General features: G+C 44.0%; 1 protein-coding gene across 2 annotated transcripts in view; it reads left to right on the forward strand.

The window, feature by feature from the left end:
- Positions 1–13,817, forward strand: part of LOC149287132 (sphingosine-1-phosphate transporter SPNS2-like) — a 101,857-nt gene that overhangs the window by 60,683 nt on the left and 27,357 nt on the right. For both annotated transcript variants that reach the window (XM_089493529.1, XM_089493530.1), the window contains exon 4: positions 10,834–10,985. In XM_089493529.1, the coding sequence (XP_089349655.1) occupies positions 10,834–10,985 (152 nt within the window). The remainder of the gene's footprint in view (positions 1–10,833; positions 10,986–13,817) is intronic.

A 13,817-nucleotide genomic window follows, 5' to 3' on the forward strand; every position in this document is an offset into this window, starting at 1 on the left:
TCCTCTCCTGACAAGTTAAAATGTAAACTTGGTTACGGCTTTTTAAATTGTTGTTGTTGGTAACATTGGGAGGGAGCGAAGGTTTTTCCTGGGATTTTAAAGGATGGTCTCAGCCTGAGAATGGATGCTCTGTTTGGGATTTTCCAGGATAAGTCTAGATACTGGATATTAATTTCCTCAGCCCCCTTTTAACCATCTTTTCGGGATCATTACATAGAGAGATCTTGCAGCAGCTTTGAGACTAAGTGAAAGAAAGAAGTTGACAGCATGAGCTTTTGTAGGATTCAGTCTACTTCCTCTGATGCATATGGCTCATATATTCAGGGTCAATATGTATTCTTATATTGATCATATATTGGAGTCATATTGATCAGAACTCAGAAAAGACACTTTTCTGGACTATAAGTCCCAGAATTATACTCAGGGGGTGGGTTTGTGGGATATGGATTGTATGTTTTAATGTTGTAAGCCGCCCCGGTTGCGTTGCACAGAGGAGCAGGATAAAAATACTACTACTACTAATAATAATATTATTGTCATGCAAGAAGTTAAATTTTCTCATGATTAGGGTGATACAAGTGGGACCCGCAACCAAAAATTTCAGTCTGGGGTGTCTCTGTTCAGCCAGCCAATCTCTTTCCGAAGATGCTCCATTCCATACCCTTGCCCTAGATTTTCCCCAACCTGTGATGCGGCAGCTAAAAAGGCCAATGCGATTTTAGGCTGCATCAAAAGAAGTATAGTGTCTAGATCAAGAGAAGTAATAGTGCCACTTTATTTTGCTTTGGTCAGACCCCACCTGGAATATTGTGTCCAGTTTTGGGCACCGCAATTCAAAAAGGATGTGGAGAAACTGGAGCGTATCCAAAGGAGGGTGACTAAAATGGTGAAGGTTCTAGAAACCATGCCCTATGAGGAATGCCTTAGGGAGCTGGGTATGTTTAGCCTGGAGAAGAGAAGGTTAAGAGGTGATATGATGGCCCTGTTTACACATTTGAAGGGGTGTCACATTGAGGATGAAGCAAGCTTGTTTTCTGATGCTCCAGAGAATAGGGTATGGTGCAGTGGATGCAAGAGAAGAGATTGCACCTCAACTTTAGGATCTGTTTGACAATGGAACACACTCCCTTGGTGTTTGGTGGAGTTTCCTTCTTTGGAGGTCTTTAAACAGGCTGCATGTCTCTCTGTCAGGGATGACACGCAAGGAGCCAAAGAAGCGAAGCTTAAGGTCTGGATCTATGGAAGCACAAAACCAGGAATCTCCCCGCTCTCCCCGGACGGAGCGGGGGGCTCCTTGCAGCTTCGGCCACCTCCGTCACATGCTGCTTCTAATGCGCCATGACCCAGGATTTAAGGATCATGTGCTTTCTTTTTTCCGAGACGGCAAGGCCGCTGCCTCTGGGCTTTAGACATACTTCAGCAGATTAGGGCTTTATCAGTGGCTGAGGCTCTGTCCTGGAGAACAGTAGCATAATTCTCTTTTTTTGTTAAGCAATGTAGAAGCTGAGCAGGAGGAGCAGGGACATATTTAGGGCTATTAAAAGTATAGATTACTTGCTTGGCTGGCTGGACCACTGGGATATGAATGAACAGGGTGTGTATAAGAGTACTGGGTGGGTTTTTTTCTTACGCTTTCTTGCACGTACCTATAATACACACACACACACACAAATAAAAAATGTTGTTGCATTAATAAACTGACCAGCACTGTGAATAAATAGAACTCGGACTCCAGAAAGATGTCACTGACCTAAAATTGGTTTCAGAATGATTAGCCTTTCTTGGCTTCTTTCAAGGGAGCGATGCAAAGATGGACTTAAACCCAGTTTTGGTTAGTTGTTAGCTTCCACTTCACTTTCTAAAACTGTAGATTCATCTCCAAACCGTTCTTCCTTGAAGGGATCCACATCTTTTCATCTCTTTTATATAGTGTTTTAATGTATCTGGACTTGGTCATGTAATGTTTTTCCCTGCTGGTCATAGAGCATCTCCCCTCTTAGTTTAAGTTCCCTTTGATTTCTCGGATCCTTCGGAAGAGGTCCCTTGTTCCTTCTCGTTTCTTGTTGCCTTCTATTTCTCTACGCTGATTATTATACAATAATATTTCCCCATGACCCTGCGCACAAGTTGCCGAAGAGTTTCATTCTGCGTTCTGCCTGTATCTCTGTCCCTTTTAACCTTTGCTTCTTGTCTCTCCTCAACTGCTTCAAGGGTTTCATCTGTCATCCATTGCAGGATGGTCTTTCTTTTTTGGCTGCAGAGAGTGTCTTTTTGCATTCCTCCCTGACAACGTTCTGTTGGCTCCCAATCGATTAGCCTTAATAGTGCAAATCTGTTTTTTTTCAACATCATCTTTAAAGTCTTCTGGAACCCAGAAGCAATGTTTAAGGCAAAGTTAGAAACATAGGGAGCCACCGTATCCAGAGTCAGATTACTGATGTATTTAGTTCAGTGCGGTCTGCACTGACTGGCAGGGATCATGCCTAGACCTTTTGCAGGGATCATGCCTAGGACCTTTTGAATGCAAACCTAGCATTCAAATTAGGATCGTGCCTGGGACCTTTTGAATGCAATAATGTCCCATAGGAGTATCCGCTATGTCTATAAGGTTTATAGCTGGTCTGTCTAGTTTTCTTTCTTAGCTTTCAGGATCAAGGTTAGGTTTCTAGCACAGGAGAGCAGGATAGCATACCTTATCCCCCCTTCCATACTTCAAACTCAACAGATATATCACTGCCACAACCCACCGGAAGAAGCAGAGGAGATGTTTCATACACGACTGGAACTGCCACTCAGGATTACCTTCTGCTGTTGCTTGCTTTAGTGCCATGCATATTAATGCTGCTTTCCATTATTTATGACCGCTGTTGCTACCGTTGGGTCAGTCCTTCTTTTTACCCCGCCAACACTTGTGCACATTGGTGGAAACATGAGACAAGGATCTTCTTGGTGGATGCGCCTGACCTCCAGAACTCCCTATGGGAGCAGATGTTGATCAGGCCCCCACATTGATGCTCTGCTGCCAGTGTGCAAATCCATTCGTATTTAAATATCTATCGGGGATATCTATGGGGCCAAAATTCTGGATTTTGATATGACCCCTGGATAAGTCGAGGGTAAAACATAGGGACATGTAATGAAGGATGTAAAGGACGAAGTAAAGGAAAACAATGCCAAAGCACTTACAAAATTCCAGCAGACATAACTTTGTGCACATACTAAAGACTGGATGGCTAGAGAGTAGAAGGAGATCAGTGCTTCCAGGGCAGATTAAACTCTTGCCTTTCACATAATACATATATGCACATATATACATACACATGCGTTAAAATACAGTACTTACATTGACCCATGGATAGGTCGACTCAGGTTTTTTGGGTCAATTTTTTAACCTGTTTCTAGACTTACACATGAGTATATACAGTAACTTTGGGTGGGCTGCCAAAAAACAACAACACTTAATCCGAGATAATCGATATTGGGGTTTCCCCCCCGAGTATTTCAGAAAGATCTGCATCATCGGTAGTATGAATAATGGATGCAAATAGACCCAGGGTAAAACACAGCATGCCTCGAACATGTTCAGGTGCGTTTGCATCGTCGCCTCCATCTTTATTCGAGCGCAGACACGCGGGAGCAACCGAACTTGCAGAGATGTGCAAGTGTGAATGACAAATGCTGAATGCGTGAGTGAGATGTTTCGCATCGGTGCGCTAAAAAACCTGACCCCCAGGGTCAAAACAGGCATTATGCAGACACTTTGCAACAGTGCTTCAATGCTGATTCTCTCTTACTTTTGTATCTTGCGTTCCAAAATCCTTTTGCTTTGGTCAGCGACCGGCAGGTAAACATGAGCCTAGTTTGCAGTTTATGTGCTGAGGCACATTTCTGTAAAGAGGTCCCACTTTATGGATGAGAAGAGAGGCTGGTAGCCACTGGAATTCCTTTTTAGCATTTAATGTGACCCTTACAGTCCTTTGCTACGGTATGAGCACTAAACCACACCGAGATCTTCTAATGCGACGTACAATGAGCAAAGTTGTTTGTGGGAACAGAGTTTAATTGAAATTCAACTGAATTTTAATATCTCCCAACGCAGGGATTTCTGCGCATTAGAACTCCTACCGCCAAGTATCCCCTTGAAGGGTTTTTATAATCGATTCCTCCTTTTTGTAGGAAGAAAAATCATTCATGCTCTGCTCCGGGAATATAAAATCTCAGCTCCTCTTTCGCCATGTAGATGTGTTTTTATTTTCTTGCAAAACGAAACCCGGGGAGAACAGCGTTTTGTTGGAGACAGGAGTATTTTATAAAGTACAGTACTATAAGCTCAGTTTTGTTCGGATTCCTATGTTTTTCATTATGAAGTGCATGCTGCCCAAGTTGGATGTAGCACTTTCTGATCAGAAAAGAGAATTTTCTGCATGGGACTTAATATTTCTGTGTTGAAATACAGTTTACCGCGCACAAAATGCTGCTTTCTGTGCGTAAAACCAAGATGTGAATTTTGCGCAGAGTAAGTCTTGAACTGTGAAGATTCTCATCAGTCCAGGACTTTTCCCGTCAAAGTTTCTCAATGCTCAAAACACATGTTTTTACTAATTTCTGAATATTCTTTTCATCCCCTACCAAAGTCCTTTTCACGCTGCATGATGTTTACACTTTAATCATCAACATCATCATCATCATGTATTTATATCCCGCCTCTTCCTACAGGGAGACTGCCACATTCCTGGAATTTGCAGTCTGGTTAAGCAGAGAATTTGAAGTACCCATCTCTAAACTGTAAATCCCAGGATGCCATAGGATGGAACCATGGCAGTTAATGGAATCATAGTGCTCCAAAAAGGTTCCGAGCGTTACTTCTATATATCCCAACCAATAACATCCAAAATCCACCAAACATTGATACCTTTATTGGCCAACCAAAATGCAGAATATACATGTTGCAAGCTTTCGAAGTTCCACTGGCTTCTTCATTGGACAAAGTGTTACAAACCAAACTGAGGGGGGGGGGGAATGGAAGGTGTTAGTCCTAGGCATGCATTTTGTGGTTTTTGTTCTCAGTTCAGATGGTACAGAGGGGTATCTCTTGCAAGCTGGCACTTCCTCCTACCTCGCAAAGTCCAGGAAATTTAACAACCAAGGTGGAGTCGAGGGCTTTCATGGCCGGCATCCATAGTTTTTTGTGGGGTTTTGGGGCTATGTGGCCATGCTCTAGAAGAGTTTATTCCTGACGTTTCGCCAGCATCTGTGGCTGGCATCTTCAGAGAATGCTGGCATGGAAGAAAGTGATGTGTGTGGGCATATATATATATGTGTGTGTGTGTGTGTGTGTATACACATACTGTGTGACCCTGGGTAGAGACGAGTATACAATTACCAACTCTCTTCCATGCCAGCATTCTCTGAAGATGCCAGCCACAGATGCTGGCGAAACGTCGGGAATAAACTCTTCTAGAACATGGCCACAGAGCCTGAAAAACCCACAAAGAACTAATTTAACATCCATTTGCAATACAAAAAAGGTGCTTCCTTTGCAATCCAATACGTCTCCATCCTTGTGAGGCCACAGGCCCCTTTGTTAGGCAGAGGCCAGTGAATTTCTCAAGGAGGCTTCATGCTTTTGCATCAGGGAAAATTGAGCATTTTGGTTGGCCCATAAAGGTATCAATGTCTGGTGTGTTTTTGATGTTACTGGATTTGTTATATAGCCAACATGGCTACCCCTGGATGTTTTGTATATAACCCTGGTTTTCACTCCACCGAATGCATCTGAGGAAGTAGACTTCAATCTAGGAAAGTTCATGCTGCCAACTTCTTTCTTTCAGTTAGTCTCAAAGGTGCTGCAAGATCTCTCTACATACTGGTTCTATATATCCTGGTTATAGATGCCTTGAAGACCTGGGATTGTGACACTAACGGCTGTGGTGCCTCCAGTGATGCAGATGGCAACTCTTTTGCTCTGTCATTGCATGCGTTGTTGCTGTCGCCAGTTTGTCGCCTGGTGGCCAACCTTCTGGCTAACCTTCCTCTCCATACTTGGATTGGCTGGTCTTCAGATGGCAGACATATAGTCCGCTCACCATGTTTCCTCTGAAGCCCCACCAATTTGGTAGGACCTGCCAGAACTTAAATGTTGCAGGCGCCGCTTTCAAGAGCGACCAAGGTGACCAAACGTCACAACTGCAAAGGACGAGGCGCCGCAAAATGTAGGACGTTCAAGTAAAACATACAAAATAAAATCTGAAAACACTCATATAAATATGAATTAATTTTGTACGGCTTATGCACAGCTATTCCACATATATTGTATTTTAATATGTACTCACCCATATTTGTCTGGTGAATTTATCTTCCTTAAAATGCCTCGTTGGCTTGCAATGTACTTACAGAACTCTGAACAAGACACAGACTTCAAACTGTAATGAATTCTTGACCAATATTTAATTCATTCCTTTTATTTGTCCAATGTGCTGAAATCAAGGAGTGCTCCAAAGGAGTGCACCATTCAGCATTTGCATTGTATCCTCAAGCAGCTCATTGCCTAACACTACATTTGCTGTCCTTTTCTCCTCCGAGCAACAGACACAAACAAGCTCTGGGTGTGAGTCTTGTCTGCTGTTGCTTCTTTTAGGAAAAGAGAACCTCAGAAGGATCCATCCTATCCCCCTATTTGCAACAAGGGCCGCATTCCCACTTACAAATAAATTGCTTTGCGACCCGAATCGATGGATCGGTTTCGGCAGCGGAGTGTGAATCGATGGATCGGTTCGGCAGTGGAGTGTGTTTCACACTATATTTGCCCCGATCACATTTTCTTGCTGCAAAATAAAATCAAATAACTCACTTGTGGTTCAAATTGATGAATGAATCAATTCAAAATGGACTGACTCCAGCTGGCCGATGGGCAAATTTAAATCGATTCCGATCCACATCTGATTTGCACTTGTGCGGACTCGGTTTATCCAAAAAGACACGGGAAAAATCAGCGTTAAAAAAGGTCAAATGGGTCTAGCGCATGGCCCGCCTCTCCGAATTGGTTCAGCGATTCGGTTCAAGTGAGAACCAGGGTCATTTAAACCACTTCAAACCGATTTGCAAACCGGTTTAAAACGTAGTGGGAATGAGACCAAGGACAGGCTACCAAGTAGATGCATTTCTGGAAAGGGAACAGCAAAGGTGCTGTCACCCAATGCGCATCTTAATCATGCTCAAAATGGAGAGCATTTTGGAATTTCTCCTATTTTCAAGCCATGGATGGTTGAATCTGTGGATGTCAAATCTGTGGATATGGTGGGCTGACTGTATATATGTATCCAAACCATAGAGACTGTTTCTTGTAGCTAAATTTCACAATTGGCAGTCCTATTCGCACAACTGACACCTGTTCGGCTCTAAGAAGCCACTCTAAACATTGAATTTTAACAAAATAAACATCCCAGCAAGTTTGGTGCAACATGAAACAACTGCCACACACTGCGTATTTATTTGTTTGCCTGCATATTAACTGTCATAACTGCCAACATTACGTTGTACCGGTATGGATTTTTATTATGATTATTGTAATCCACGGCGGCTATTGTGCTCATGTTGCATTTCAGTTGTTTTTGAGGCATTTTTTTCTTTCCGCTGAGCCATTTTAAGCCCTGTATTTCGGAGAAATGCGGTGTATAAATAAACTGACTGTGATGATGACTAATTGTCTACTGTGGGTCACAAGAGAAAGGCTAAGCGGATTTGTAGCAAAGTCAAAACATGCCAAGGGAATGGAAGGAGCAGGAACCCCAGGCTCTTTGCGACAGATGAAACTGGTCCATATTGGGTTAGTTAGACCATATGCATTAACTCAAACTGGGCAGTTACAGAAGGAGCAGCTGATGCACCTCCACCCCATTTTGGACTCCCCAGACCTTTGTGGGCCACACACACCCATTTTGGATCATTTTGAGATAGGTGGAAGGATAGCAGTTAAATAGAGAATAAATATCCTGGGGGTTTCTAGAGTTTAGGTGCAATTTTTTGTCCATCAGCAGAATGTGCTTGTCAGGATTTTGGGTTCTTCTTGGGGAACCACAAAAGCCAGACCTGCAAAACTTACCTGGAACCTTCTGTTTGCCATGTTTTCAGCCTTGAGAAGGAGGACATGTCCTGTGAAGAAGAGTTGCAAGGTTGAGGTATGGACCTTTCTCCTGGAAGGGAGATGGCTAAGAGGTAACCTGAGAGCCAATTTTCAATATTTGAAGGGCTTTCATGTAGGCCAGTGGTTCCCAAACTTTGGTCCTTCAAGTTCTGGGACTTCATCTCCTGGAAAGGAGGTGACCTGAGATCCATCTTTCAATATTTGAAGGACTTTCCTGTAGCCCAGTGGTTCCCAAACTTTGGTCCTTCAAGTTTTGGGACTTCATCTCCTGGAAAGGAGGTGACCTGAGATCTATCTTTCAGTATTTGAAGGGCTTTCATGTAGCCTAGTGGTTCCCAAACTTTGGTCCTTCAAGTTTTGGGACTTCATCTCCTGGAAAGGAGGTGACCTGAGATCCATCTTTCAGTATTTGAAGGGCTTTCATGTAACCCAGTGGTTCCCAAACTTTGGTCCTTCAGGTTTTGGGACTTCATCTCCTGGAAAGGAGGTGGCCTGAGATCCATCTTTCAATATTTGAAGGGCTTTCATGTAGCCTAGTGGTTCCCAAACTTTGGTCCTTCAAGTTTTGGGACTTCATCTCCTGGAAAGGAGGTGACCTAAGATCCATCTTTCAGTATTTGAAGGGCTTTCATGTAACCCAGTGGTTCCCAAACTTTGGTCCTTCAGGTTTTGGGACTTCATCTACTGGAAAGGAGGTGGCCTGAGATCGATCTTTCAATATTTGAAGAGTTTTCATGTAGGCCAGTGGTTCCCACACTTTGGCCCTTCATGTTTTTGAGACTTCAACTCCGAGAAGCCCAAGCCAGCTTGACCAACAATCATGGATTCTGGGAAGTGATGTCCAAAACATCTGCAGGACCAGAGATTTTGTGGAAGATGGAGCATATTTGATCCTTGCTGTTCCAAGGGAACCTAAGTCAGCAAATGAAGAAGGAAGTTCTACTTATATACCATGTGTGTGCACCTTCAAGTCACCTGTCGACGTATGGATTATGAATTTCATAGGCCTTTCTTAGGCAAAGGATCCCCAGTGGTGGTTTTGCCTGTTGCTTCTTCTGAAATATACCCTACGGTACCTGGTGTTTGTTGGTGGTCTCTCATCCAAGTACTAACCAGGGCTGTTCATGCTTAGCTTCCAAGATCAGACAGGATCTGGTACCTTCAGAGTATTTAGGCCTAACTAAACATCATGCGTGTGTGCTGTGTGCCTTCCACTTGTTTCTGACTTACCCTATCTTGGGGTTTTCTTGGCAAAATTTGTTCAGGGGAGGTTTGCCATTGCTTTCCCCTCATACCCTGCAACATTTCACAGGTGAAATCTGGGCTACATGTGGCCAAGCAGCATCAAATTGTAGATAAGATGGAAAATGTGAAGACGAAGGCTTTCATGGCTGGCATCCATAGTTTTTTTTGTGGGTTTTTCAGGCTCTGTGGCCATGTTCTAGAAGAGTTTATTCCTGACGTTTCATTGGCATCTGTGGCTGGCATTGTCAGAGAATGCTGGCATGGAAGAGAGCGGGGTATGTATATATAATGTGTGACCCTGGGTATATACCCAACTCTCTTCCATGCCCGCATTCTCTGAAGATGCCAGCCACAGATGCAGGCGAAAGATCAGGAATTAACTCTTCCAGAACAGGGCCACATCACCCGAAAAACCCACAAAAAACTAAAGATGGCAAATGTTAATAATGAGGAACAACGGTTAGGATCGTCTGCAGCAGTTTGCTTTTGCCTGAGCCTCCTGAGAAGGGCAAAATGCTGTTTCAGTGTCTCTCTGCAGAGTTAGCCAACTGCAGGCTCCTTTTTTTACTTGGAACTCAATTTGCAGCAATTAAAATGACCGCTTGAGCTTCCCTCCTTTGTGGGCATCATCAGATCTCCCATGTTTAACATTGACGTTCGTGAGATGGCTCTGAGTCATAGGCCTGCCCTTTAGGGCTTGGCCTTTGCACACATCTGTCTCCGATATGACAAGGAGGACAGGAGGCATCGAATTAGACTTGTAATTACAGGGTTTTGGGTGACATTCCAGCTCTCCACAAAGGCGGCATTGAAATGGAGCGGCTGGGACCCAGAGGAGGAAAGGTGGCAGCTGATTTGTGCTTAGTCAAAGTGCTCAGAATAGCCATTTTCACCCAGACTGAGTTACAAAATGGACATATGTCCAGGAGCCCTAGTGGCGCAGTGGTTTAAATGCCAGCCACACGGTTGTCAATTCGATCCCAGAGGGCTCCAAGGTGGACTCAGCCTTGCATCCTTTTATAGGTCGGTAAAATGGGTACCCAGCTTGTTGGGGGCAATTGGCTTACGGATTGTAAACTGCTTAGTGCTTAGTTCAATAATGAAGTTGTATAGGAATGGAAATGCGATTGCTATTGCTGTTGTTGAGAATGTGTTGAGAATTAATGGTCCTAAAGATTGGGAAGGAAAACTCTTGAGTTTGAAGTGGATTCCTTACCCGCGGGTTCAAGCAAGGAGTTTAGAAAAATATAAATTCCAGAAAGCAAATCTTGATTTTACCATTATACGTAAGGGACACCATTTTTCTCTGCCGTTGTATTGAATGGGACTTGAGCATCCACGGATTTTGGTATCCACAGGAGGGTCCTGGAACCAAGGCCCCACTGTAATAATAATAATAATACCACCACACTGACCAGTTGCTTCCCCCGCTTTTGTTTTTCCAGTATTTCTGGCTGTTTGTCCTCTCGCGAGGCTTGGTCGGCATCGGTGAGGCCAGTTACTCCACCATTGCTCCCACCATCATCGGAGATCTCTTCACCAAAAACACCCGGACGCTCATGTTGTCGGTCTTCTACTTTGCAATCCCTCTAGGCAGGTATGGAACATTACATCTGGGGTTTTCCGTTCATTCATGTTCTGCTTTGAAAATTTGTGGCAGGTTTTCCCATCAAGCTGTTTCCAGGTTCTAGAGGAGTAGGTCCATTAATCCTTTGCAGCAAAAACAACGAAGGCTGCAGTCGGCACTGCAGAAATAATCCGGTTTGACACCACTTTAACTGCCATGGCTCCATGCTATGGAATTCTGGAAAGTGTCGTTTGTTGTAGCACCAAAGGCACCATAGCATGGAACCATGGCAGTGAAAGTGGTGTCGAACCAGATTATTTCTGCAGTGCCGATGCAGCCTAAGAGTTTGGTGTCACCTTGAAGGCTAACAAGTTTTGTTTCATGGGTTCAACCTCCTGTTGTTATAAGAAATCCACATCTAAAGCAGCATTGGCAGGTGGCTATTTAAACACTTTCAAAGAACAAGAATCCATTCTACAGTCGAACAGCTCTGACCGCTAGGAAAGGTCCTCTTGATATTTAGCCTGAATATCCTGTCTTGCAATTTGAATCCACTGTTTTGGGCCCTACCCTCTGGAGCAGCAGAAAAAAAGCTTGCTCCATCCTTGAGATATTTATGGCTATCTGTGGTTTGAGCATTGGACTAAGACTCCGGAGACCAGGGTTCAAATCCCAGCTCAGCTATGTAAACCCATTGGGTGACATTGCCAAGTCACACTCTCTCAGCCTCAGGGGAAGGCAATGGCAAACCTTCTCTGGACAAATCGTGCCAAGAAAACCGCATGATAGGTTCGTAAGTCGGAAATGACTCGAAAGCACCCAACAACAACAAAATCCTGCCACTTTTCTGTCCCCTTTTTGCCAGGCTAAACATACCCAGTTCCATCAACCATTCCTTAGGGATTCCTAGTCTCCAGACCTTCGCTATTTTGGTTGCTGTCCTCTGCACAAATTCCAGGTTATCAATTTCCTCCTTAATCTGTGGTACCCAGAACTACCCATTTCTGGAAAAATGCTTTTGAATTGAGGAATAATGCATTACAAACACAAATCTGTGCATTATTACAGATACAAATGCATTACAAATACAAACCTAGGTATAATGCATTGCCTTTTCAGCATTTTGAAAATGGTGCAATACAAAGAAACACCAACGAGAAAATGCCACAATCTTTCCAGTAATGGGTGAAGGTTAGTCATTACCTGGAAGAAACGGTGCATACAAGAACTATATTTATTGTTCCTGCTGTTTGCCTGATATATCGTTAATGGATTGACCTGAATTGATGCGTTTATTGGTTTAATGTAGCGTTCTTTGGGCACCGTTATTCTGGCCTGGCTCAGGATAAACTAGTTTCTGTATTCCTATCATTCTGCCTCTGTACATGTATAAGGAGTTCCCATTAAAAGGCAGGGGCTGCATTTTGCAAGCAAATCAAAACATGGCAACACTCATTTTTGGGCAACAGCTCTCAGGATCCCTAGCGGTCCAAAAGTGGGAATCCAAAAACGAACCCAATTGGGTCAACATTGCTGTGCAGGCGCTTCCGAGTTTTGACTGCCCGCTTTTTGACGGTCCTCTCTTTCAACCCTTTTCAGTTATAACCAGAACCCATACATTTGATGCGTAGTCCACTCTTTCGGTCGATTGTCATTTTTCCATGCCTACCCATGGGTTTTTGCACCCATTCGCAAGCCATACATGGTCCATTACTGACATTTTCCGGAGGCTGGAAGGTGTCTGCAAACTAAACATAAAGACTGGGTCCACTTTTTGACAGTTTCTGATTTCAAAGAGCTTGCATCCATTGTTCTGTCTCGTATTCTCCGGAGCAGCAGAAAGCAAGCTTGCTCCCTCCTCAGTGTGACATCCCTTCAAATGTTTTCGATGACCCAACGAAGAAAGCTTAGCGAGTGTGCCTGTCTTTTGGCTCGCCGCTTCCTCCATTGCTTTGCCTCCCTTATCAGCCGGGTGCATTTGTGCATTCTGTGGCCATGAGGAATGCTCTGCCCTGACAATGCCTGACCCCAGGCTTGGCAAGGTTGCAGACAGGGTGGGCATGCAGGACTCCAAATTCCATCCAGCAAGGCCATTTCCTGCAGAGAAACTGGCTGCGGTGTGTTTGTTTCCATGGAATGAAGGGAGGGGGAAGACCTTTCCAGTAATCATCTGGCTTGCAAAACATCTGGGATGGGGAAACACGCTATCCCCGACTCAGGACATCCAGCCTCAAGACAAAGGCTTGAAAGCATTGCAGTTGCTTTTTAGGAAAATGCGTATGCTGGGAATTGTGAAACCAACACAGGGCCAGCTTTTTCCCAGAGAATATACACTCATCCCTCCATATTTGTGGCTTTGATATTTGCGGAATTGATTATTCATAGATTTGATAAATACATTCTCTCCAGGAATATCTAGGTCCTCCAGTGCAACTCTATGGTCAACTTGAACTCAAAGTTGCACTGAAAGACCTAGCGGTTCCTAGAGAGAATACTCCACTAGGCCTTTGTAGCTGCTCCGGCGCAGTTCTATGGTCAGTGTCTGTCGGACGTTGACCACAGAGTTGCACTGAAAGACCTAGAGATCCCTAGAGAGAATACTCTACTAGGCCTTTGTAGCTCCTCCAGTGCAGTTCTATGGTCAGCGTCTCTTTCTTTTTACCTCTCCTCCTCCGTTTCCATCTTCTTCAACCCCATTTCTATTCCCTCCTTATTCCTTACTTATCTCTTATTTCCCCCCCTTCTTCACTAACTCTTCCCTTCCTCACTTACTCTCACCTTATGCACCTTCTTATACTCCTCATGCTGTTTTTAACCTTGTTTTTGTTAGCACTTTTGCACCTACTAGCATTGGCCGATCAA

The sequence above is a fragment of the Sceloporus occidentalis genome, unplaced genomic scaffold (assembly GCF_023333645.1).
Source record: "Sceloporus occidentalis isolate IW3139 unplaced genomic scaffold, rSceOcc1.0.p SCAF_64, whole genome shotgun sequence".
Lineage (NCBI taxonomy): Eukaryota > Metazoa > Chordata > Lepidosauria > Squamata > Phrynosomatidae > Sceloporus > Sceloporus occidentalis.